The sequence below is a fragment of the Nannospalax galili genome, unplaced genomic scaffold, assembly GCF_000622305.1.
Source record: "Nannospalax galili isolate Female #2095 unplaced genomic scaffold, S.galili_v1.0 scaffold589, whole genome shotgun sequence".
In the NCBI taxonomy this organism is placed as follows: domain Eukaryota; kingdom Metazoa; phylum Chordata; class Mammalia; order Rodentia; family Spalacidae; genus Nannospalax; species Nannospalax galili.
The window spans coordinates 822,594-848,612 of NW_008360324.1; the positions used below are offsets into that span (position 1 = coordinate 822,594).

Consider the following 26,019-nt stretch of genomic DNA (forward strand, 5'->3'; position numbering starts at 1 on the left):
CAGAGGGACCAGGTTTGATTCCCAGCACCCACATCACAGCTATCAACCATTCGTAATTCTAGTTCTGGGGGAATCCGACGCACTCTAATGGCCTCTGCAAGCTTTGCACAACACAGGTGTAACTTACATACAGGCAGGTAAAATGCTCGTACACACAAAGCAAAAATAAATAAATTTTTAAAATTAAACAAACGTATCCAGGTATGGTAGCGGGTCATAACCAGCCTAGACTGCATATATATACAAGTTCAAAATCGACCTGAACTACTTATGTGTAGTAAGATCCTATCTCAACAAAACTAAAGCTGTGTGCCATGCTTTTATTTCGTGTTTGGTAATTGAAGACTGTTCCTGTTTGCAATCTGCTTGGTTGCTTCCTCATCCTTTGGAAGATCTCACAATGAGCCCCACTTTGTTCATTAACGTTTGTAGGAAAATTTTTATACTTGACACATCAAGAAAAATCAGTACCAGTTTGACTAACTACTCAGTGAATTCACCACCTGGTGAAGCGTGAGAAGAGCGGTGCTCAGTTTCAGGGCAGTGACTGAGTGCCTTCCTTCTTTCGAAGTTTTTGTTTTTGTTTTTTTTTTTTTTGGTCTTTTTGAGATAGGGTTCTCCCTGTAGCACCAGCTGTCCTGGAACTCACGATGTAGACCAGGCTGGCCTTGAACTCACAGAGCTCTGCCTGCCTCTGCCTCCCGACTGCTGGGATCAAAGGCGTGCAACACCACGCCCAGCTCAAAGATTTTTATAGTTTTGTCTTTATTTTATTTTATTTTATTTTGGTGCTAGAGATCTAAGCTTGAAAATGCTAGGTGCCTGCTCTACCTACCACTGAGCTATATTTGTGGCCTGGTATTGGTACATTTGTTTCTGAGCTGTGTAGCTGTGTCTTTTTCTTTGGTGTTGTGCGAGGGGTGAACTAAGCACTTTGTATGTGTTAGGCAAGTACTCATGGACTGGGCTACACAAGGCTTGTCTTACTTGGAATCTTGGATCCACTTGTATACATGGTATCTCAACTTGTTAATTGGAGTCTGATGAAGGGGACTTGAGTAGCTCTTCCTGCTGCAGACCAGACATACATACATAGGATGGCTCTAGCTACAGACCCAGTCTAAGTTAGGTAGCTTCAGGATGTAGAATCTAAAAGTGTAGGAAATAAACGTATAAAGATGTATCTAGGTAGGGACTGGAGAGATGGCTCAGTGGTTAAGAGCACTGACCGATTTTTCAGAGGGACCAGGTTTGATTCCCAGCACCCACATCACAGCTATCAACCATTCGTAATTCTAGTTCTGGGGGAATCCGACGCACTCTAATGGCCTCTGCAAGCTTTGCACAACACAGGTGTAACTTACATACAGGCAGGTAAAATGCTCGTACACACAAAGCAAAAATAAATAAATTTTTAAAATTAAACAAACGTATCCAGGTATGGTAGCGGGTCATAACCAGCCTAGACTGCATATATATACAAGTTCAAAATCGACCTGAACTACTTATGTGTAGTAAGATCCTATCTCAACAAAACTAAAGCTGTGTGCCATGCTTTTATTTCGTGTTTGGTAATTGAAGACTGTTCCTGTTTGCAATCTGCTTGGTTGCTTCCTCATCCTTTGGAAGATCTCACAATGAGCCCCACTTTGTTCATTAACGTTTGTAGGAAAATTTTTATACTTGACACATCAAGAAAAATCAGTACCAGTTTGACTAGTTTAAATTCAAATAAAACACCAACTTTACCTTTAGTGGTGTCATTCCTGCCTTGCTTTTACCTAGTGAGTCAATAAAGATGTGGGTAGATACTGGTACTGTGTATGCGTGTGGTGTGTCTCCGTCAAGCTGGCCTCAAGAGCCTCCTGTGGTTTCTTTGCTGCTTTGGTTTTTTTGAGACGGGGTCTCCCTGTAGCCCCAGATGGCCTGGGATTGGCTATGCAGACCAAGCTGGGTGGTGTCATTCCTGCCTTGCTTTTACCTAGTGAGTCAATAAAGATGTGGGTAGATACTGGTACTGTGTATGCGTGTGGTGTGTCTCCGTCAAGCTGGCCTCAAGAGCCTCCTGTGGTTTCTTTGCTGCTTTGGTTTTTTTGAGACGGGGTCTCCCTGTAGCCCCAGATGGCCTGGGATTGGCTATGCAGACCAAGCTGGCCTCCGTCTCACAGAGGTCCTCCTGCCTCTGCCTCCCTAGTGCTGGGATTAAAGTAAAGGCATATGCCACCTCGCTGGCTTTCTTTTTCCTCTTGTGTTTAAACTGCTGGGTGGTATGGTGGTACATACCTTAAATCCCAGATCTCAGGAGGCAGAAGCAGGCGGATTTTGAGTTTCAGTCTAGCCTGGTGTACATAGCGAGTTCCAGGGCAGCCAGGGCTACCTTTACCTTTAAAAATCTTTTAGTAAAATTCATTTGCTGAGTAGTAATGAACAGTGGTCAAGCTGGCCTACCATGCGCAAGGACCTAAGTTTCATTGTGGAAAGTACATTCTTGGTGCTAGCTAAGTGCATATAATGGTGCACCAGGAAAACTGAGAAAATAAATGATACTAGAGTCAGAAAAGCCTGTGATGAAATGATAGAGCACGAGAAATCCCAAGTATAGGCATCTATTTTTGTGTTCCTCAGTTTTTTGTGACAGTCTCCTGTAGCGGAGGCTGGCCTCAATTCACTCATCCACTGTGTAGCTGTGGATGCCTGAATTCCCCATCCTTCTGCCTCCACCTCTGCAGTGCTAGGTGGAGGCTTGGGTTCTCCACAGGAACCACCTTGCCTGGCCTCCAGGTTAGGTATGCATTAGGCCTCCATGCTGCTTCTGTTGCACAGCTAATTGCTGCTTGTCTTTGCTTTGGATTAAGTTCTGCTATGTAATTCAATTGGATTGAGTTGTAAGTCTTAGAAAACAGCACTTGTCCTTGATGAAAAATGACAGATTTTTTTTTTTAATGTGTATGCATGTATTGCCTGCATGTAGTAAGTGCAGCTGAGTTGTGCAATGCCCGCGGAGGACAGAGGAGGCAGGTCTTCTGCAAGAACAACCAGGGTTTTTAACTGCTGAGCCATCTCTCCAGCCCCGAAAAATGACAGCTATTAACAAGGACTTTACTCCCCCTCTGTTCTGATCTCTGAAGGGTTTGTTTTGGCTCACAGATTTGGAGGATTATATCATCACAGTGGAGAAAACATGGTGACTGGAGCTAGCTGGTCACATTGCATCCACCGACAGGAATTAGGGTGTGGTCATTAAGGAATGGTTTTTATTCACCTATGACAGGAGTTGATAATAAGGGAGTGGAGTTCACTTGCAGTGTTCTGTGTCTGTGTTGGGTGCTTCTGTGAGATCACACAGCAGGAACTGCAGAGCCTCAATATCTCTGGGGATTAAACCCTGAGATTCCTGATTTGATTATAAACTGAGCTCCACCCCTAGTCCCTTGGGGGAATGTCAAGTGTTATGAGCAGATTAATGAGAATGGGAAAGGATATGAGGTTTAAAAAGTGAGGTTGGGTGTGGTGGTACATGCCTTTAATCCCAGCACTCGGGAGTCAGGTGTGTGGATCTCTGTGAGTTCAAGGCCAACCTGATCACCATAGTGAATCCAGGCCAGCTGGGGTAGAAGGAGACCCTGTCTCAAAAAGAAAGGTTGGCCTGGAGAGATGGCTCGGCAGTTAAGAGTACTGATTGCTACTGCAGAGGGCCCAGGTTGGATTCCCAGCACCCACATAGTGGTTAACAACCATCTGTAGTTCCCGTTTCTGGGGATCTGACGCTCTGCAGGCATTGCAATGGCACGGGTACACACATGCAGGCAACACACAAAATTTTAAAGTGAGGTTGGGATTTAAGGGCGGAGGCTAATAACTGGAAAAGATTTTAATTTGTAGAAGAGAGAAAAGATAGTCAAATCGGGTGTAGCTGTGTGTAAATGTTCAGTTTGGCTGTGGAAGAGGAAACAAATAACATGTTACACATAAATTGGTAAATTTGTATTAAAGTACATCACAGAACAAAAGGCTTGGAAGAAGCAAAAGCTGCCTACTGACAGCCTACTAGCAAACATCCCTACCTGTGAGTTATAAGGTCCACAATGCACTCGCTGGTGGGACCCTTTCCTGCTCAAAATTCTGCAGGTGTGTTCCTTAGTCGTGTCTGTTAAGGAGACAGCCACTTTGGTGGCCGGAGTCCTGTCCTCAGGGTGTACATTTACATAGTGGCTGGGGGCACGTCCTTGGGCTGAGCCCTGGTTAATTCTCAAATTCTTATCGTCCTTTATTCTTGTGACCATTAGCATCAAGAGAGAAGGCTGGTGTGTACCAGATGGGTCACTGTCACAGCCTTCCACAGGTAGGCCACTAGGCTTTGTGTCTTGGTGTTCAATACATTTAAATAACTTAATAGGATATGTGTTGTAGGAAGTAAATCCTCCTCCCTGCTGGGTAAGTGCTCTCCCTTGGAGCTGCAGTCTCACTCCTAAAAATAATCTTGATCATTTTTGATTTCACCATTCTTGATTTCACATTTCGTAGGATCACAGATTACGTCCCACCCAGTAATGGTAATAGTCTGAGGCATCCTAGAGGCTGTGTGACTTGAGCTTTTGCTTCAGCCTCACACCAAGGGAATTAATTCAAATGCCTGTATTTTCCTTGCCTTAGGTAACTGGCTTCCTGAACTAGCTTGAAGCTTTTAAGTCTGATCCCAGCTGACTTCTTTATTTAACAAATTCTCTTTTTCTCCTGCTTGAGCTGCTCCCCTCAGCCTGTTTGGCAACAGTGTGCCTTTGCTTTGCAGTTTACACGCTGGGCTCCAGATTTTCTGGAGTACGTTTATTCAAAGCGGAATTAACCTCGTCCTTTACCCAGAGAGGCAAGTGCATGGAAGTCACTGAGCCACGGCCTGTATGCCGCTGAGCCCGGAGTCCACGTTGTGAGAACTGGAACACCCCAGCAAACTCAATCCAGTGTGCTTTTCCCCTCAGGTTCGAAAGGAAATGGCAATTAAAGCTGAAAAACCTAGGTAGGAGGTGGCTACAGGAGAAGCTGAGTTCAGGCTAGCCTGGGCTATATCAGAAAGACACTGTCAAAACAAAAACCCCCACAAAAATTAGTAAAGAGCATCAGAGCTTTTGAAGCATCCATCTTCCAGCTCACTAGCCACTTCCACCTTTGCTAGTGCCTTTACTTTATAAGCTGCCTCTATTTCTATTACTGTAAGAGAAAGGAGGAAGAAGAAAAAAATAGCACTATATAGCACCAGGGTAAACAGCAGTTGCTTCTTTTAGCTTTCTGTAATATTTCATAAATAGTTATTGGTATTTTAAGCTGAGAAGAAACAAAAAACTGAATCTCTGGGCAGGTCTAGTAGCACATGTCTGTTTTTCCAGCATTAGGCAGAGGCAGGATGGACCATGAATTCAAGGCCTACCTGCTCCACATAGTGAGTTCCAGACTAACCAGGTCTGTATACCGAGATCCCCTCTCAAAAAACAAACAATTGGGCCTGTTAGGTGGTTCAGCAGGTAGAGGCTCTTGCCCCAAGCCAAGCCCAATGGCCTGTATTGGGTGAAAGGAAAGAATAGACTACGCCAAGTTGTCAATCACACACACACACACACACACACACACACATGCACGCAATGTCACGCTCCCCAAAATAAAATGTAACAATAATACAAACCCCCCCTCCCTGCAAAAGAAAACAGTCTAACCCTGTTACTCCCCTGTAAGCTACCTGAACTTTCTCCTTTTCTCCATATCATAAAAAAATTATTTTAGGGGGCTGGAGAGATGGCTCAGTGGTTAAGAACACTGGTTGTTCTTGTAGAAGACCCAGGTTCAAATCCCAGCACCCACATGACAGCTAACAACTGTCCTAACTCCAGTTCCAGGGGATCCGACAGCTTCTATCCTCTGTGGGCATTGCACAACATGGGTGCACTTACCTACATGCAGGCAATACATGCATGCACATAAAATAAGAATAATAAATTATATATATATGCATATATATGTATTTGGTCTTTTTGAAATAGGGTCTTCCTGTAGCCCCACCTGTCCTGGAACTCACTATGGAGGCCAGGCTGGCCTTGAACTCAGAGATTCGCCTGCCTCTGCCTCCCAAGTGCTGGGATTAAAGACATGTGCCACCACACCCAGCTAATATATATATTCTTAAAATATTTTAATGGCTGAAGAAATAGCTCAGCAGTTAAGAGCGCTGACTGCTCTTGCAGAGGACCCTGGTTCAAATCCCAGTGCCCACATGGTGGCTAATAACCATTGGTAACTCCAGTTCCAGGGGTTCTGACACCCTCTTCTGACCTCCTCAGGTATTGCAGGACACGAGTGCACTTACAAGTAGGCAATACATTCATATACATTAAAAAAAAAAAATGAAAACTGGGCATGGTGGTTCATGTCTTTAATCCCAGCACTCTAGAGGCAGAGGCCGGTGGATTTCTGTGAGTTCAAAGCCAGCCTGGTCTACTTAGTGAGTTCCAGGCCAGCTGGGACTACAGGGAGAACCTGTGTAAAAAAGAAAAAAAATTAAAAACTAGCTTTTGAAAGTTCCTTCTACAAATGTTTGTATTTAATAGTGCTGATATTTTGGTAGGTGTGGCGATTTCAGGTTGAACCAATTGGACATAGTGCCCATTTTCAGGTTTTCTGCTTTTTTGTGTGTGTTTTGAGACAGGGTCTCCCTGTAACCCTAACAGGCTTGGAATTCACTATGTAGACTAGGCTGGCCTGGAACTCACAGAGATCTGTCTGCTTCTGCCTCCCAAGTGCTGGGATTAAAGGCATGAGCCACCATGACCAGCCCTAAGGTTTTTTTGTGTGTTATTTTTTGTTGTTGTTTTTTTTTTTTTAAAGATTTATTGGTAATTTATTTTGTGTATGAGTGTTTTGCCTGCATGTATGAATGTGCACCATGTTAGTGCTGAGGCCAGAAGAGGGCCTCAAATCCCCTTGGAACTGGAGTTACAGATGGTTGAAAGCTGCCATGTGGATACTGGGAACCCAACTTAGGTCTAGCCTGGTCTCAAAAACAAAACAGAACAAAAAATATCATGGAGAGGTCTGACTATATTGCCCTGACTGGTCCTTTATTCTGAGCTCAAGGGAGCCTCCTGCCTCAGCCTCCCCAGTAACCAGGACTACAAGTGTTAGCTACTGTGTTTAGTTTCTGTGAAGATTTTAAAGATTTTTTTTTTAACCTTTTTTATTATTATTATTATTTTTTTTTTTTGGTCTTTTTTTGAAGCAGTGTCTCCCTATGGCTCTAGCTGTCCTGGAACTCACTATATAGACCAGGATGGCCTTGAACTCACAGAGATTCGCTTGCCTCTGCCTCCCAAGTGCTAGGATTACAGGCATGTGCCACCACGCCTGGCTTTAAAGATGTTTTTTATGTATATGAATGCTTTGCCTGCCTGTATGGAAGTGCCCATGCGGTGCCCATGAAAGCCAGAAGATGGCGTGAGAGCCAGTGGAACTGGAGTTAAGGACAGTTGTTACCCACTATGGATGCTGAGAACTGAACCCTGTCCTCTGCAAGTACAACCAGTGCTCTTAACCGCTGAGCCATCTCTCCAGCCCCCTATGAACATTGTAGAAATACAAAAATGATTCAAGTATTTATTATTTCAGAGCTGGGATGGAACTCGGGGCCTCATAAATGCACACCCTCCCATTGAGCAACAGCTCCAGCCCTGAAACCTGGATTCTGAACCACTGATTGATTAGACTGTCTTGTTTTACGCAGAGCCACAGAAGCCACGTTAAATTTGTTGGAGGGTCACACCACCCTCTACTGGTCCATTGTTGCATTTGGCTCATCGATCTCCAAACTGTTAAAAGACTTAATTTTCCTAAGCTTCATGCTTCTTACCTGATCCACAATGGACGCTCTGGAAAATTCCACTGAAGGTGGAGATAATGAAGTAATTAAAACACTTGGTTCTTAGACATAAGGAGGCAGGAGCCAATTAACTTTTCCACATGTACATGGGCACTTCCTGGGACATTTGCTTTTTATTTATTTTTCAATCAGATTACCGCTTTCTCTAGTCCACACTGAACGCTGCACATACAGTAGAAACTGGAATATGTACACAGTCTAGCTGGACATGGTGGCACAGGCTTGTAACCACAATACTGAGGAAGCTAAGAAGGACTGCAATTCAAGGCCCGCCTGGGCTACATAAGGAGACTGGAATGAAGCAAAACATGCCCAGTATTCAAGATACAGGTTGAGCGTAGTGGTGTACATCTTTAACCCCAGTACTCCGGAGGCAGAGGCAGGTGAATGGATCTCTGTGACTTCTGGGCCAGCCTGGTCTACATAGTGAGTTCCAGGCCAGCCAGGGCTACATAGAGACACCCTGTAGAAAAAAAAAAAAAAAAGAACAGTCCAGCAATGAACAAAACTAAACAAGACTTGCAGCAAGATTGTGGGAAGACAGAAGAAATAAAGGCTAAGGTACAAACACAGTCGTCTATGCAGCCAGTATTCCGCCTGGTGTGGTTCCTGTACTTGAATCACTTGGGAAGCTAAAGCAGGAGGACTGGGAGCTCCAGGCCAGTCTGAGCTATATAGCAAGATCATCTCAAAGAAAGAACTAGCGAAAAACAACAGGTGGAAAAGAACCTTCAAATGCAAACAAGAAGCCTGCTTGAGGACGGCAAATGTTTGTATCTCAACACAGAAATATGGAGAGAATACGACCAGTCCCCTAGAATATGCATTTGCTCATTAACTCAGTGTTTATTAAGCACAATTAATCATAGGTGTAATTTTTGTATCTGAGTATTTGTATTTTATATAATCATCCTTTTGCTTACTGTTATCACATTTTGTCTTTAAAAAATTAGTAAGTGTAGGGGCTGGAGAGATGGCAAAGCAGTTAAGAGCACCGACTGCTCTTCTAGAGGACCCAGGTTCGATTCCCAGCACCCATGTGGCTGGGTTTTGAACAACTGTCCAAAACTCCAGTTTCAGAGGATCTAACATCCTCATCTGGCCTCTATGGGCACTGCATGACAGGGGCGTGTTTATATACATACAGGCAAAACACATACATATAAAACAAAAATAAAATTTAGCAAATCCAGCTGGGCATGGTGACACACACTTTTAATCCCAGAGTGATGACACACTCCTTTAATCCCAGCACTGAGGAGGAAGAGGCAGGTGGATCACTGTGAGATCAAGGCCAGCTTGATCTACATAGCAAGTTCCAAGCCAGCTGGGGCTATAGGGTGACCCTATCTTTAAAAAGAAGTCTATAGGTGTCTACAGAGAGGCCACTCTTGAAGACAACATAACAGGAAAAGGGAACTGAGTTGGTTTCTAGTCACAGCATCAGCCTCAGGCTTCCTGAGGGTTTATGGGAGATCCTTGAGATTCGTAGCCAAGGTTGTGAGCTGATTGAGGGAAAATCAGGGTTCAATAGAATAGGGCTACCTGGAACAGAGTATGTTCCAGGTGTGGGAAATCCAGCAAGGTACGTTAGACAGCCTCTATCCAATACTTTTTTGGGAAGAAATACATTAGTAATTTTGCATTTAAAAGATGTAAATCGGGCATGTTGGCTATCACCCATACTTGGGAAGCTGAGGCAGGAGAATTTCAAGTTCCAGACCAGCTTGGTTACACAGTGAGTTCCAGGCTGGCCTGGGATAAGAAAAAGAAGAGGTGCCAGCAAGTGGGTAAAGGCACCTACCACTAGGCCTGAGGTCGATCTCTAGGACCCACATTGTGGAAGGAGAGAACCGATGGCTTCAAGTTGCCCTCTGACCTCCATGTGGGTACCTGTCCCTATGCAAACAAAATATATTAAAAAAAAAAAAAAAGAAAGAAGGAAGAAAGGAAGGAGGGAGGGAAGAAACAATGTCACAGTTTTGACTTTTTGTTTGTTCATTTTGCAATGTGTGTAGGTGATATATCCACTGGGTTCTGGGGCTTTCTAAACTGAAGATGTGTCTATGCCTACAAAATGTGCTGGTCAGCCAGGAATAATTTGAAATCCCCCTTTCCTGGCCTGTGTCAAATACTATAATAAGTTATGATTGCAGCTCACAGATTTGTAGGGTCACATTTTCTCTCCATAGTTTTTTGTTGCTTTATTTAATATTTTTATTTTGTGTATGTATATATTGTGTGCATGTATGTAAGTGCACCCGTGTTGTGCCAATGCTCAAGGAAGACAGAAGACGGCATCAGATCCCCTGGAACTGGAGTTATGGACAGTGGTTAGCTGTCATGTAGATGCTGGGATTCAAACCTGGGTCTTCTATAAGAATCTTCTCAGAGGTTCTTAACCACTGAGCCATCTCTCCAGACCCTGCTTGTTTGCAGCCCTGCCTGGCCTGGAACTCACTCTGTAGACCAGGCTGGACTGGAACTTACAGAGATCCCCCTGCCTCTGCCTCCTGAGTGCTGCGGACAAAGGCTTGGGTCAGCATGCCCCGCCCTCCCTAGGTTTTGCTAGGATTCCCCGCTAAAGAATAACTGCTCTCTTGGCCTGGAAGTCTGTGCTCTTACAAGTCCAGCCTATCACCTGTCACTTGACTATGAAGGAGCTAGGAATAAATTCAGTTTCAAATACAACAAAGTTCATACACAAGGCCTGGGGGTCAAACCCTAATCCCACAAAAACAAACGGGAAACAACAGGGTAGTCACAGACCTTAGCCTGTTGAGCTGTATTTTGCTAGACTAGAAACTCCTATGATCTCTTCCTGGTTTTATTTTTTCAAGATTTTTTTGTTGTTATTTATTTATTCTTTAAAAAAAAAAAGAGAGAAGAAGAAGAAGGAGGAGGAGGAGGAGGAGGAGGAGAAGAAGAGGAGGAGAAGACGAAGATGACAGGGTTTCCCTGTAGCCCCAGATGGCCTGGATCTTACTATCTAGACCTATCTGGCTTAGATCTCATAGCGATCCATCTGCCTCTGCCTCCCTAGTGCTGGGATTAAACGTGTGTGCCACCATGCCTGGCTTCTGCAACCCTTTTAATAAGGTTTTACCTTATCAGCTGCAATCCCCTCCAATATGCCCCAGGAAGCATCCAATGATCTCATTGACTGAAAATGAAAGTTCCACAGCAACCCCATGAGATTTTACCCTCAGAAGTCACCAAAATCACATACATATGGTTATTGTAAGGACGTTTAATTATGGGGCTTGGAGAGATGGCTCAGCAGTTAAGAGCACTGTCTGTTCTTGCAGAGGACCCAGGTTTGAATCACAGCACCCACATGGCACTTAACAACTGTCTGTAACTTCAGTTCCAAGGGATCCAACACCCTCTTCTGTCTTCCATGGGCATTGGACCACATGGATGCACTTACATATATGCAGGCAATACACACATTAAAAAAAAAAAAAAAGACAACTGTTAAAAAAAAAAAAAAACCCTTAATTATAACTCTCTTGAGCTCTCTGCCTCTGCTACATGAGTGCTGGGATTAAAGGCACGGACCACCTTTAGCCTCAGCACTCGGGAGACAGAGGCAGGCAGATCTCTGAGTTCAAGGCCAACCTGGTCCACACAGTGCGTTCCAGGTCAGTTGGGGCTACAGGGAGACCCTGTCTCAAAAAGACCAAAAAAATTTATTTTTATTTTATTTTATGTGCATGAGTGTATTGCCCGCACGTATGTAAGTGCACCCATGTCCTGCAATGCCCGTGAAGGTCAGAAGAGAGTGTTGGATCCCCTGGAACTAGAGTTATGGGAGGTTGTTAGTCCCCATGTAGGTGCTGAGAATCAAACCCTGGTCCTCTGCAAGAGCATCAGTGCTCTTAACCACTGAGTCATCTCTCCAGGCCCTCTCTAACACATTTTTAAAATGAGCTTGGAGGAGTCAAGTCAGAGATTTTGTAGATGGGATTCCAGTTTAAGGAAAGAAGATCACAGAGGTAAAATGCCATTTTTCTCGCATCAGTCAAGCGTACATTCTATAAGCTTGGTCAACTGTGTGAGGTTGGGAATGTCTCATGTCTACTGTAAAGCTGACCTTCCCTCTTTCCGTATTGTGTTCTTGGGAAGAAGGCTACTGTTTGTAGCCTTTGTTTAAGGAGTGGGCTGCTGTTCTTTTCCCCAAATAGTAAAATAGTGAATATAAACAATTTCCTTTAGGGGCTGGAGAGATGGCTTAACTGTTAAGAGCACTGGCAACTCTTTCAGAAGACCCAGATTTGGCACTGAACACCCACATGGTGGCTAAAAACCTTCGGTAACTCCAGTTCCAGGGGATCTGGAACCCTCTTCAGGCCTCTGTGGGTATTCACACATATGGTGCATAAAATACATGCAGACAGGTCACTCATACATTAAAAAAAGATAAGGTCTTTAAAGAAATTATTGGGGCTGGAGAGATGGCTCAGTGGTTAAGAGCGTGGGCTGTTCTTGCAGAGGACCTGGATTTGATTCTCAGCATCCACATGGTGGCTAACAACCATCCTTAACTCCAGTTCCAGAAGAATCCAGTGCCCTCTTCTGACTCCCTGGGCTGCATGGCTTGGGTGCACTTACATACATGCAGGCAATATACTCATACACATAAAATAAAAATAATAAATATTTCCTTTAAAACTTCATGTCTGCCCTGGTGACACCTGTAATCCCAGCACGTGGGAGGCAGAGGCAGGTAGATTTCTGTGAGTTCCAGGCATAAATCTCCTAGGACATAAATCACACCCTTCTCTTAAGGTACCTCTGTAACTTACCTGGAAATCTTTTTCTATTGTCTCTACTCATTTATTCATTCATTTGTTCATTTTTTTCTTTTCTTTTTTTTGGGGGGGGGTTGAGACAGGGTCTCCCTGTAGCCCCAGCTGTCCTTGGAACTCACTATGTAGACCAGGCTGGCCTTGAACTCACAGAGATCTGCCTACCTCTGCCTCCCAAGTGCTGGGATTAAAGGTGTGCACCACCACGCCTGGCTGTTTTTCTTTTTTAACTTATAGCCCAGACTGGCATGAAAACTCACTATGTAGACCCCATCTGGCCTGGAACTCAGGGCAATTCTACTGCCTCAGCTTCCTGAGTACTAGCATAACAGGCATGAACTCCCAGACTAGGCCACTTTTTCATTTCCTTTTTTTTTTTTTTTAAATTTACTGTGCCTTATTTACTTGTTTTTTTTTCCTCTCTCTCATAGAACAAGCCTTGTTTTTATTACTTTTATTAAAAAGCTTCGTATTTATTTACTTTCGACTCTGGGCTTGTGCCTTCAGCATTCTCACAATGATTTTCTGCTCCTCAATTAGGAAAGCGCCCTTGATTCTGTCAGGGACACATTTAGCATATGTGGAACCACCTTAGGCCCAGCTGGCATGTTTTGATTATTTTTAATTATTTTTTATTTTATGTGAGTGTTTTGCCTGCATGTATGTAAGTGCACCCATGTGTGCAGTGCCTAACAAGGTCAGAAGAGGGTATCAGATCCTCTGGAATTGGAGTTACAGATGGTTGTGAGCCAACCAGTAGGTGCTGGGAACTGAACCCAGGTCCTCTGCAAGACTCTAGAGAACTCCAGAACTCCAGCTCCAGGGAATCTAACGCCCTCTTCTGGCCTCTGTGGGCACTGCATGATATGAGTACACTTGCACACATACAGATAAAATACTCATACAATTAAAAGAAAAATAAATTAACAAAAATAAAAGCTGGATCATTCTGTGTGCCTCTAAGCACCATCCCCAGAAGAGGGAAAACTTCTTGATTGTTTAAAAAAAAATTTTTTTTTTTGGTGGGTTGGGGTATGCCTGCCACAGTGGCAAAGGACGTGGGTGTGGAGAACAACTTGTGGGAATTGGTTCTCTCCTTCCACCATGTGTATCTTGGGGATTGGATACAGGTTGTCAGGCTTCATAGCAAGTGACCCACTGAGCCATCTTGCCAGCCCATTTTTGTTGTTTGTTTTTTTGAGACAGGGTTCCATGTAGCCTAGGCTAGCCTAAAACACACTTTATAGCTGAGGGAGCATAACCTTGAATGCTGTTCTCCCTGTCTCCATCTCCAGAGTACTGAGATTACTGGTATGCATCAGCATTCTTAGCTCCCACTTTTGCTAAGTATATTTAGTTTCCTATTTTACATCCAAGACATTTGGGTTTTCATTTTATAAATTTATTTGATTTTGTTTTCTGTATGTGAGTGCTTTGCTTGAATGTATGTAAATGCACCACATGTGGGCAGTGCCCAAAGAGGGCAGAAGAGTGCACTGGCTCCCTGGGAGCTGGGGTTGTTAACCGGTTGCTAGCTACCATGTGGGTGCTGGCAGCTGAACCTGGGTCCTTTGCAAGAGCAGCTAGTGCTCTTAACTGCTGAGCTGTCCCTCCAGGTCCAACAATCAAGATTCAACCACATCGCTCTACCAAAACTGCTCCTAATGAACTGGACATGTTGACTGGTGATATATGCCTGTAAGTCTCCTGGGAAGATGGAGGCAAGAGGATCAGGGATTCAAGGTCATCCTCTAGTACATATCCAGTTTCAGGCTAACCTGTGCTACATGAGATCCTGTCTCACTAATAACAACAATAATCACTAATGAAACAAAGTAACTCATGTTCTCCACATTGACAAGTCTTGTCCTTAATTCACTATAAGGAAGAAGTCAGTCATTCTACAATAAAAATAATTCTAAGTCACGCATTAAGACAGAAATTCAATTAGCAGAAAAGATGCTTAATATTTCACTCCCTTAGACAAATATGTCTTTGCAGATATTAATGTTGTTCTCCTCTTTATTCTCTCAAACCCTGCTTCTCCTTTGTATATTTGGCCTTTTCTATTATGTGCTATCAGTTCTTCTCCTATGAAAATTATCAGTGTACCTTTTCAGTAATCTTTCTGGTTTGTTCAATTCTGATAAGGTCCACCTTTTCTCTACAACTAAGAATCAAAATTTAATCTTGAGTCAGTGAGACGGCTCAGTATATAAAGGGGCTTGCCTACCTGACTGCCTACCTAAATTTGATTCCTGAGACCACATGAGGGAGAGAGAGAACTGACTCCTGTAACTTTGTCCTCTGACTACCACCTGCCTGCTGTGACATGTGTGCCCACCCCTCAACAAAATAGGTAAATAAATGTAATTTTTAAAAAGTCTAATCTCCCACATTGAGTGTCCTGAAACTCTTCACTGGTAACACAAAGGTCAGTCTTGGAGTGGTCCCTGGTGTTTTCATGTGTGAACAATCTATAATTTCATTTAAAGGCCTGAGGTGCTGCCCAAAGTCCTGTCTGTTCAACATTCTGCTTACTTTCTAGATTGTAGTGCTCACAACCATCATGGGTGCAAAATAGGGTGGTAGGACACATTTGTTTTAGTTTCATTTGCTTGGAACACAGGCGTTTGAGACTGGTTAAGGATTCGACTGGATCATATGGGCTCTGAAGTAATCACTACATTAGTCTATTGAGGGAGTGCCTTCCTTCCTCCCTCCCCCCCCTCCCTTCTGCCTTCTTTCTAGAAGGAAGGAAACATGGCTCAGCAGTTAGAAACACTTGTTCTTCCACAGGACTCGGGTTCAAGTCCCAGTACCCACATGGCAGCTAACAACTGTAACTCCAGTTTTTCAGTTCTGGAGGATCTGACACCCTCTTCTGGCATCTGTGGGCATTGCATGCACATGGTGCACTTACATTCATGCAAGTAGAACATCCATACACATAAAAATAAAAATTATAAAATATTTAAAAAGGTGCTGGAGATGGCCCAGTGATTCATAGCACTGGCAGCTTTTGCAGAAGACCCAGGTTCAGTTCTCAGTACCCACATGGCAGCTAGCAACCATCCCGTAATTCCAGTTCCAGGGGATCCAACACCTTCTTCTGACTTCCATGGGCATTGCACAATATGAGTGCGCTTATATACATGCAGGTAATACACTCATGCACATAAAATAAAAGCAATAAAGTAATAAAAAAAAATTTTAAAGCCAGGCATGGTGGCACATGTCTTTAATCTCAGCACTTGGGAGGCAGAGGGGCAGGTGAATCTGTGAGTCTGAGGCCAGCCTGGTCTACATAGCAAGTTCTAGACCAGCTTAGGCTACACAGTGAGGCACTGTCATAAAAATAAAACCAAAAATTAAAAAAAAATAAAGAAAAAGAAAAGAAAAATCATTGGGCAATTTAGTGAGATCCTCCCTGTATCAAAATAATTAAAAAGATATAGCTCAGTGGTAGGGCACTTTCCTAGCATGTGTGAGGCCCTGTGGTCAATTCCCCACCCCCTAGAAAAGGAGAATCACATATTGGGTAACACCACCCTTATAAATAGTCCAGAAGAGTAAGCATGCCATCTGGATTCATGTTTCTACCCATAAAGATCTGGTAGGAGCTGGTGGTGCTTAACAGTAACTACAGCACTTGGGAGGTGGAGGCAGAGAGATGTGCAGTTCAGTCGTTTTCAGCTGCATATGGAGTTGCAGGCCAGCGGGGCTACAAACCAAGACCCTGTCTCAAAAAATAATAAAGTAGCTGGGCGTGGTGGGCATATTGGCGCATGCCTTTAATCCCAGCACTTGGGGTGGGGGTGGTATCTTTGTGAATTCAAGGCCATCCTGATCTAGTGAGTTTCAGGCCAGCTGGGGCTATAGGGAGACCCTGTCTCAAAAAGACCAAATAAATAAATAAATAAATAAAGCTCATGACTACACTAAGTAGAAATAAGGCAACCAATTAAGTATTTGCAGTTCACAGTACATTAACAGATGAAGGTGCAGAATGCAAATGGATGCAGTGTCCATAGTACGTGTTTTATAGGAACAGGCTAGAAATAAATGCCAACTGCCCTGGAAGGTTGTGTAATACACTACACACAGGCTTAATTTTTTATTTTTTTCCTTGTGGCTGGGAGCTGTCCATGGATACACCATCACACACTTCCTCTGAAAAAGCATGGGATGAGCTTAAGAAAGACTAGAAGGCCCAGCATGGTGGCTCACACCTTTAATCACAGCAGAGGCAGGCAGATCTCTGTTTTGAGTTCAAGGCCAGCCTGGTCTACATAGGCAGTCCTGGAGGAGGTACAGGGAGAAAAATGCGGAGGAGTCAGCTAATTGTCACTGGAGAAAGCCAGACAATGTGCTACATAGGATGAGCAATACACAAAAGCCTTGCTATCCTGTACTTCTAAGACTGAGAAGCTTACTCAAGGTCATGACGGGTAGTGTACTGAATAGCAAACCCAGGATTTGCTTTCTGAGGTCTCATGTAGCAATGTAGCAGAGGATAACCTTGGAACTTAGGATCTCCTGGCTCTACCACCACTGGAGTACTGCGATATGCTAGGGTTGTACCCAGGGTTATGCATGCCAGATAAACACTATACCTACTGAGTTACATTTTTTAATTCCCAAAACCACGATTGGAAGCTGGGTTTTCTTTTTTTTGAGACAGGGTCTTCCTGTACCCCCAGATGACCTGGAAGTCCCAGAGATTGGTTTGCCTCTACCTCTAAATTAAAGGCATACACCACCGTGCCCAGCCTAAGGCTTTTTATTTACTAAATTACAATAAACCCAATGAGTAACCAAAAAAAGGAGGACTAGATAAATGGCTCGGTTTAAGAGCCACTGGCTGCTCTCACACAAGACCCAGGTTCAGTTCCTAGTCCCATATGGCAGCTAATAACTGTCCATATTTCCAGTTCCAGGGGATCTGATACCCTCTGAGGGCATTGCACTTAAGTATTAAAAGAGAGTGCCCCTCAGACCCCCTCCCTATCCTCTGAAAAAAAAAACTACCCTCCACCTGACTCTGGAAATCCCCTTCATTGTTCGAACCCTTTCCTGGTATGTTTATAATTTCTATGAAAATGGTCTGGGGCAGAAGAGATAGAACGTTCTGCCCCAGGTAAGCTGGCCAATGGCAGTATACCTGATACATCTGTGTATGGTTTCTATGGGAATAATCCGGGGCAGAAGAGAAAGAACGTTCTGCCCCAGGTAAGACAGCCAATGGCTGTATAGGTAAAGTCTCTAGAAATCAGCCCTAGATTGTTCCAATCCTTTCTTGGTTATTCTGTGTATAGTTTATACGGACATCCCCTGCTTTGTGGTTTTTCTGCTTAAAAGCCCTGCGTTTTTACTGCTCAGGGTTGCAGTACAGCTCGAGACTGTGTCCCCAACCAGTTGGCTCCAATAAAGCGCTCCTTTTTACTGAGACTCAGTGTCTGAGTGGTCGATTTAGGGAATTTTATGGACCCCTCACAGTATATATAGGCAAAACACTCATACACATAAAAAAGGGCCAGACATGGTGATGCATGCTTTTAGTACATACCAGTACTTGCAGAGGCAGCTGAATCTCTGTGAGATCAAGGCCAGCCTGGTCTACATAGTGACTTCAGCCCAACTGGGGTTACAGGGAGACCCTGTCTCAAAAACTCCAAACTGAAAACTAAAAAAAGTCTGTGACACAACATACACATTTAGAATTTTTATTTCAAAACAAAAAACTACAGTAACATTAATAAAGTCTATGTGAATATTCACAACTCGGTCACTGAGAAATGGAAAAAATTCCACCCTGCATTACTGCCAACTCACTGAGGAGCAGAGTAGGTAAGTTGGAGGAGTCTTCTTTCCCAGCAACACCCCTCTGCACAGCTCTGTGAGTTCTATCCAAAGGCTCTTTGACCACAGGAGCAGTGCTAACGGACTACTGGAATACTGTTATATGCATGGGTTTACCTAAAGGGTCTGAAATATGTAAGCACCAATGAGGGATGGTGGGATCCCACAACCTATGGGAAAGGGAATAGATCATCATGGGGGTCACTGGGGTAGTCTCCATTTAGAAAAGAATTGGAGAATGAGCGGGGCTGGTTGTGGAAGTTCCGTGACCTATAGCAGGAGTGTACCTTGCCACTTCCTCTAACAGTGAGATGCCATTTGTTTCCTATTCTCTTGAAGGAAGGCCTCCCTCTCCCCAAGCTCTTTTCTCCATTGTCTTTCTCTCCCAGCTGGAGTGAGGCTGAGCCCTCCCTGCCAACCTCACCATGCAGGAAGCACTGAATCTAAATCCTGGGTGCATACTCTACCGAGCAGAGGCAGTGTTGCTTATGTAGGCAGGGAATTTTGAAAACATTCAAAGAAAGCTACAGTAACAAAGGAAACAAGTCACCAGAAGGACTTCTACCCAGAGCAAAGTGACTGCGCGTACATTCATATCTTCAAGCATGGGCCACACTGCACATCTACTCACAATACCACTGTGTTTAGCAGAGTCACAGCCCCTCTGGGCACTGAGCACACATCACAGTAGCATGGTGACAAGGGAAGCTTGAGACCTAAGGGGCACAGACAAGCATGCCATCACCCCAGAGCAACAATATATTCAAACTAGGTAATAATCGTTCAGGAAAAATCCTCTCCAAGGGCTGAGGTAACAAAGTCCAACTTAGCTATGAACATTCTTCCCTGAATTCCTTTAAACCTACAAGTTAAACAAAAATCAATACAATCTATTAAAAAACAAAATGGAAAAATAATAAACCTCTACCAAGAACCACTGTTTTTAGGTTTCTCATTCATATGGCTTTTCTACTAGATGAGTAACTAGAGTTAGGTTTTTTTTCAAAAAAGTGAGTCCACTAGAAAGGGAAACTTTTTGGGCCAGGGAAGAGGAAAGGCTTTCTGTAAATAGCTTTCCCTTCTTTGGACTCCAACCAAAAGGAAAACCCAACACCACTATAGTGCCTACCTTAGCAATAACCTTAGATTTCAAGTAACACTACATCAAAAACTATAATCTTAAAAGAAAAGGTCCAAAGGAAACCATGAGCTTTTTATATAGGCACACACTCTTCTGAGAAATAACAGCGAAGAGCTTTTGTCCAAAACAGAAATCATCAAGAGGCACTAACTAGCTCATAGGCCCACCAGTAACAAACATTTCTCCCTCAATTCTATTACCAACCTTTTTTACTCAACTTCTTTAAACACCTCCCTCCAACCTCAATTTCCTTACTCTTTCATTATTTGGTAGAATTATACTTAAAAAAATAAATATTTATGCAATAAAACCTGAAGATAAAATAAATAAAACTCAAGTTACTTTGCTCTGCAGAACTGTGGAGTGAGGAAGGCGCTCGTTAAATAACCCACTGCCCTCCACACTGGGTATATAGATGTTTGCTGGCAAGCTGAGGCTGGGGACTACACACTGCTCCTCCTCCCTTGTGTGTCCTAGTGAAGGGATCTTAGAACCTTAGGGAGGAAGAGCTGGCAGAGTTGTCATACACTAGGTAGCCAATCCCTCCTGAAATGAAGGTAGGTTTACTTGGTCTCTCTTGATCAGAAGAGAATGTCCAAGACATGAAATATTTAAAAAGCCATTGACGATCCGACTAACCCCAGCATTGGGTTCATCTGAGTGTTTGTGGAGTGTGTGGGGTGAGGAGGGATCAAGTAGCAGCGTTCAGAAGCAGTCGTGGTTCATCCTGATGAGGTCTCCCCGCCTGGGGGGTGGGGAGGTTGCTTTCCATGTTAGGAGGGAGGTGGAAGGAGGTCCACTCAGGCGTTGCCAGGGGACTCCTTGACAGTGTTCATCTCCATCCCAGGGCCTTTCCCAACCTGAGCCTGCCCTTCAAAGGCCCGTGTGATATCCTCGAAAGTCCTGCCTCGGGTCTCAGGGACTTTGAAGAAGGTGAAGATCAGGAAGATCACGAGGAAGACAGCAAAGACAATAAAAACGTAGGCTCCTAAACGGTCCTGGTAAAATATACAAAGAAGAAAGATTCAAACATCTGGTCATTGACTAAATTTCCCTTACATTTTGATCTCTGATGGGCCTTAAGTTATGAGTCGTTCCTACTGAATGGGAACAGTAAGGCCTGGAACTCCCTATGTAGATGGCCTCAGACTCAGAGATCTGCCTGCCTTGGCCTCCACGGGGCTGGGTAAAGTCATGAGTCACCACGCCCAGTCCAGAGGTTCACTTAAGATGCCACTGCCAACTACGTTTCTCAGCAATTCTGTGTCATGCCTTTACCTGTTTAAAAATTAGCTGCTTTCAAACACCTGAGTACTTTAAGCCCATTTTATGTAAAAGCCAGGCTTCTAAAAAGACTCATGGAAATAGGAAATGAATTCTAGATGTTTGCCAAGAGCCTGAAAGCAACAAATCAGCTGTAGGTCATTTTGTAATACGATCTACCTGCTTTGTTAACATCTAAACCAACTGAGCCTTTCGGACTATGAAGTTATCAATGCTAACCGAGATGAAGGATTAGGTATTCTAGAATATTCTTATGCTTAGTCCTACTATCATTCTGTTTCTAGGCAAAATGATTCCTGTACCATCTCGGGCCCTTTAGAAAGCCCCAGCTGTGTCCTCCTGTCTTTTTTGCTGTTGTTTTGACAGGGTCTCATTGTGGCCCTGGCTGGCCTCCACTTTACAGTAATCCTCCTGCCACAATCCCTCAAGTGTTGGGCTTAGAGGCATGAGCCACCATGCTTGGCTTGTCATTCCCTTTATCTTTTTTTGAGATAGGGTCTCCTGTGGCCCCAGCTGGCCCAGAACTCACTTATATAGGCCAGGCTTGCCGTGATCTCAGAGATCCACCTGACTCTGCCTCCTGAATCATTTCCTTTTTCTATATTTCATTGGAAATGAAGAGGAAAATGTAGTTTAATAAAAGATGCACAGTATCTTTCAGAGTGAGTAGCTACCTTTAAAATGTACCTTACATGTGTTGGCTTAAGTGTGCTGGCTCATGACAGAAGAGTTTGGTTTTAATTTACTTACTGCAGCTGAAGGGAAGAGCATTCCAACCAGAAAGTTGGAGGTCCAGTTAGAACACCCAGCTACCGCCATCGCAGCTGGCCGGGGGCCCTGGCTGAAGAGTTCGGCCACAATAAACCAGGGAATGGGGCCTGGTCCAATCTCAAAGAAGGCCACATAGACCAAGATAGCCGCAATGCAGACAAAGCTCATCGCTTCATATTCATCCTGTAAGAGACCGGAACAAAGGAAACGTCCACATTAGAAGGGGCATGGCTGGGGGTCCATTTTGGACCTGTGGTTCAAAACTGGAGTCACAGCCTTGAGCTTCTGAATCCAAGCTATGCAATCTCTCCTGTCATTCTATGCCCATACCAAAGATAAAATGGAATTGCTGTGGCACATGTATGCCCAAACATACACATACACACAAATAAACGTAAGAAAACTGGGCATGGTGGCACACCTCTGCCTTGAGTACACGAGACTCTACTTATAAATCAAACCATTGTATAAGCCATGCTGCATGCTACACCAGTTTCCTATCTCTGATCATATATCTTCATTAAAATTTTGGGCATCTTGGGGCTGGAGAGATGGCTCAATGGTTAAGAGCACTGACTGCTCTTGCAGAGGACCCGGGTTCGATTCCCAGCACCCACATGGCGGCTACAAACCGTACTTAACTCCAGTTCCAGGGGAATCCGAAGCCCTCTTCTGACCTCTGTGGCATTGCACAACACAGGTGCACTCACATACATGCAGGCAATGCATTCATACACATAAAAAAAAAAAATTAATAATTTTTTTTAAAAATTGGGGGGTATTTTGTCTCTCTTAAATTCAACTTTATTGATGACCTCCACGGTCAACAGCCCAGCCCCTGCCAGAGTCAACTATAACCTCTCTTTAAGCCTCCCATCTTTCTTCCATTCAAAGAACACTCACCTTCAGTACCAAAGAAACCGTCATGAGGACAGAACAAACAGCCATGCCTCCAAGGCCTATCATGTGCAGAGTTCTCCTTCCTGCCCTTTCTACCAGAAACAGCTAAAAGACAAGTGACATGATATTTGATTTCCCTTTCAGGAATACTGAGTGAGCTACTTGAAATCTGCTTGACAGTAATAGAATTTGTTACTGCCTTACCCCCACACCCCCTTTCCAGGTAACTATAACAATCAATCCCTTCTATATCTATCCCCCTTTCCAGTCATTCCATATTTTCTGGATGAGTAAAGACTACTCACACTCATCATCCAATGTTCTTTTACCCAGAGGAATTAAAACAACAAAAGTTTTAACTAAATGATGCAAGCTCAAAGACATGCAATCCACTTTTGAGTACTTGCACCAAGAATTCCTGATCCCCACCCCCAACCTCCACACCATCCAACTTACAGAAACTACAGTGAAGAAGGTATTAACCACACCCGCTCCAATCGTGGCATAGATAGGCTCCTGGACACCTGCATCCTTGAAGATTCCTGTTGAGTAGTAGAACACCTAGATGGAAACAAAAGACGCCAGATTCGATCGTGCCTCACAGCTACATAGACCTCAAAAAGTGGGAAGTCCCTGGAGGAAGAGTCTTTCCTACAAATAATTGTCTTCTGCCATCTACCTGTACGTCTAATTCTTCTCCTTCTCAGCTGCTCCTTTCCTTCCAATGCTTACTCCCATAACTTATTCTTTCTCTTCCTCTGTAGCCCAGGCTGGCCTTGAGCTTGCTATGTAACTAAGGATGGCCTCTCCCTCTTGAGTGCTAAGATCATAGGCATGAACTACCATGGCCAGTTCATTCACTCTTTGTATCTACTTTGTTCATTTATAAACAGTCAAATCTGGCGGGCGCACAGTGTCACTGTCAACCTGGCTGGCATGGAAATCAGAGAACTGCCTGCCTCTGACTCTCAAGTGCTGGGATTAGAGTACACGACTATGTATTAGTGTTTTGCCTGCATATGTGTTAAGTGCACTTCATGCATGCAATGCCCAAGGAGGTCAGAAGAGGGCGTTGGATCCCCTGGAGCTGGAGTTCCAGACAGTTGTTAGCTGTCCTGTGGGTGTTGGGAACTAAACCCAGGTCCTCTGAAAGAGGTAGTACCCTTTTTAAAAAAAAAAATTTATTGGGGCTGGAGAGATGGCTCAGTGTTTAAGAACGCTGACTGTTCTTGCAGAAGACCCGAGTTCAAATCCCAGCACCCACATGGCAGCTAACAACTGTCCGTAACTCCAGTCCCAGCGGATCCGACAGCCTCTTCTGACCTCCATGGGCATTGAACGACACGGGTGCACTTACCTACATGCAGACATAACATTCATACCCATAAAATAGTATTTTTAATATTTATTATTTTTATGTGTATGAGTGTATTGCCAGCATGCGAGTGCACCTGTGTCATGCAGTGCCCAAGGTCAGAAGAGGGCATCAGATTCCCTGGAATTGGAGTTACAGGCACTTGTCAGCCACCATGTGGGTCTGGAATTCGAACCTAGATCCTCTACAAGAGCAGCCAGTGCGCTTAACCACTGATCCATCTCTCCAGCCCCAGAAGACATGGCCACTTTTGAAAGTCTCTTCTCCACTTGCATCATGTGAGTCCTGAAGATTGAGCTCTGGTAGTTAGGCTGGGAGGCAAGTACCTTTATTCACTAAGCCATGTTGCTGGCCCTTGTTTTTTGTTGTTTTGATTTTTGTTCAAAGACAAACCCGCTATGTGGCCCTCACCGGCCTGGTACTCTCTACATAGCCCAGGCTGCCTCAAACCCATAGCCATCCTGCTGCCTCCACTTTCCTCCCAAGCACTAGGATGACAGGTGAGTGGCACAACTGACCTTTAAGTCCTTCTTAATGGACTCTGCCCCTCCAAATCCCTAAAACATCTAGTGGCTCAATGATGTCCGATTTGAAAAGGAATGTTACTTTTTTCAATAAATAGCTTTCTAAATGCTTAGGACCTAAGATGGAAACTATGTACCTTCTAAAAGAAAGAACAGTTATGGTATTTGAAACTAAGATTTGTGGCGTTATTCTCATTGAAAACTACTCTTCTAGAGCTAATTACCATCTTCTTTAAAAGAAAAAAAATCTGATACGAAGCCATCAAAATTGTTTGGTGCGTAAGGGCACTCGTGTGCAGACTTGACAGCCTGAGTTTGATCCCCAGAACACATGTAAAAGAAGAAAATGGACCTGCAGTTGTCCTCTGATCTTCATGTGCACCATTTCATGTGCCCGATCCCTATCATACATAACACAGATACATAAAAAAAAATTTAGGGGACTGGAGAGATGACTCAGAGGTTAAGAGCACTGGTTGTTCTTACAGAAGACCCGGGTTCATATCCCAGCACCCACATGGCAGCTAACTCCAGTTCCAGGGTATCCAACAGCCTCTTCTGTCCTCCATGGGCATTGCATGGCATGGGTGCACATGCATACATGCAAGTAATACACTCATACACATAAAATAAAAATAATAAAATATTTAAAAAGAAAAAAAAATTTAGATGCAGTAGTGCATGCCTCTAATCCCAGCACTAGGGAGGCAGAGGCAGGCAGACCTCTAAGTTCTGGGCCAGCCTGGTCTACAATGTGAGACCCTGTGTAAAAAAATCTATCTCATAAATATGTCCATGGTAGATATGGCTGCAATTTCAGCAGTGTGTTGGTTGAGGCAGGAAGAGTCCAAGCTTGAGGTCAGACTGGGCAACTCTAAGATACTCTGTGTTTTCCAAAGAAAGTAGAAGAAAAAAAAAGGGGGGTGGCATATAGTTCAATAGCAGAGTACTTGCCCAATACCCACAGACCTACAGTTTAATGCCTAACTCTGAAAGAGAAAGAAACAAAACAAGAGAAACATTTGCTTGAAGATGGATTGGAAAAGAGATTTCTAAGCCTTCTGTATATCGGATTTATTTTTTCAAAAACTAGTCCAGGCTACTTACATATGTAACATGCTCTGGTCAGTAGACTCAGGAAAATCCCACCCTACGACTCTGGTGCAGCAGGCATTGGGGTAGACTATAGGTAGGGCAAAATTTGTCTGTTCACTGAGTAATCAGGGGCCTACTTAGTTCAACATAATGAATTCATGCTCCATATCTTGAAGTGGGACGAGGGTGTTCTGCACAGTGTGCCTCTGTCACTTGGAATGTTTTTGGGTCTGTTTTTCAGCTTCAGGCCTCGGGGAGGTTACTAGGCAAGGTGGTTTAAAAATGGTGCATTAACTCCCAAGGTTTTGTTTGTACCCACGCATCTCAGCATCTCACTT

The 26,019-nt window shown here is 43.9% G+C and overlaps 2 protein-coding genes across 4 annotated transcripts in view; one reads left to right on the plus strand and one right to left on the minus strand.

The window, feature by feature from the left end:
- Nanog (Nanog homeobox) overlaps positions 1-5,018 on the plus strand; it is an 11,345-nt gene extending 6,327 nt beyond the window's left edge. The window contains exon 4 of the mRNA XM_008825503.1: positions 4,977-5,018. Coding sequence (XP_008823725.1) covers positions 4,977-5,018 — 42 coding nt within the window. The remainder of the gene's footprint in view (positions 1-4,976) is intronic.
- A 13,423-nt stretch (positions 5,019-18,441) lies between these two features.
- Slc2a3 (solute carrier family 2 member 3) overlaps positions 18,442-26,019 on the minus strand; it is an 83,051-nt gene continuing 75,473 nt past the window's right edge. For 2 of the 3 annotated variants that reach the window (XM_008825330.3, XM_008825331.3), the window contains exons 7-10: positions 23,144-23,248; positions 22,691-22,792; positions 21,767-21,970; positions 20,459-20,730 (exon numbers count right to left, since the gene is read on the minus strand). In XM_008825330.3, coding sequence (XP_008823552.1) covers positions 20,533-20,730; positions 21,767-21,970; positions 22,691-22,792; positions 23,144-23,248 — 609 coding nt within the window. In that variant the 3' untranslated portion in view covers positions 20,459-20,532. Of the gene's footprint in view, positions 20,731-21,766; positions 21,971-22,690; positions 22,793-23,143; positions 23,249-26,019 lie in introns of all 3 variants that reach the window. The other variant, XM_029559775.1, reaches the window with a different exon arrangement.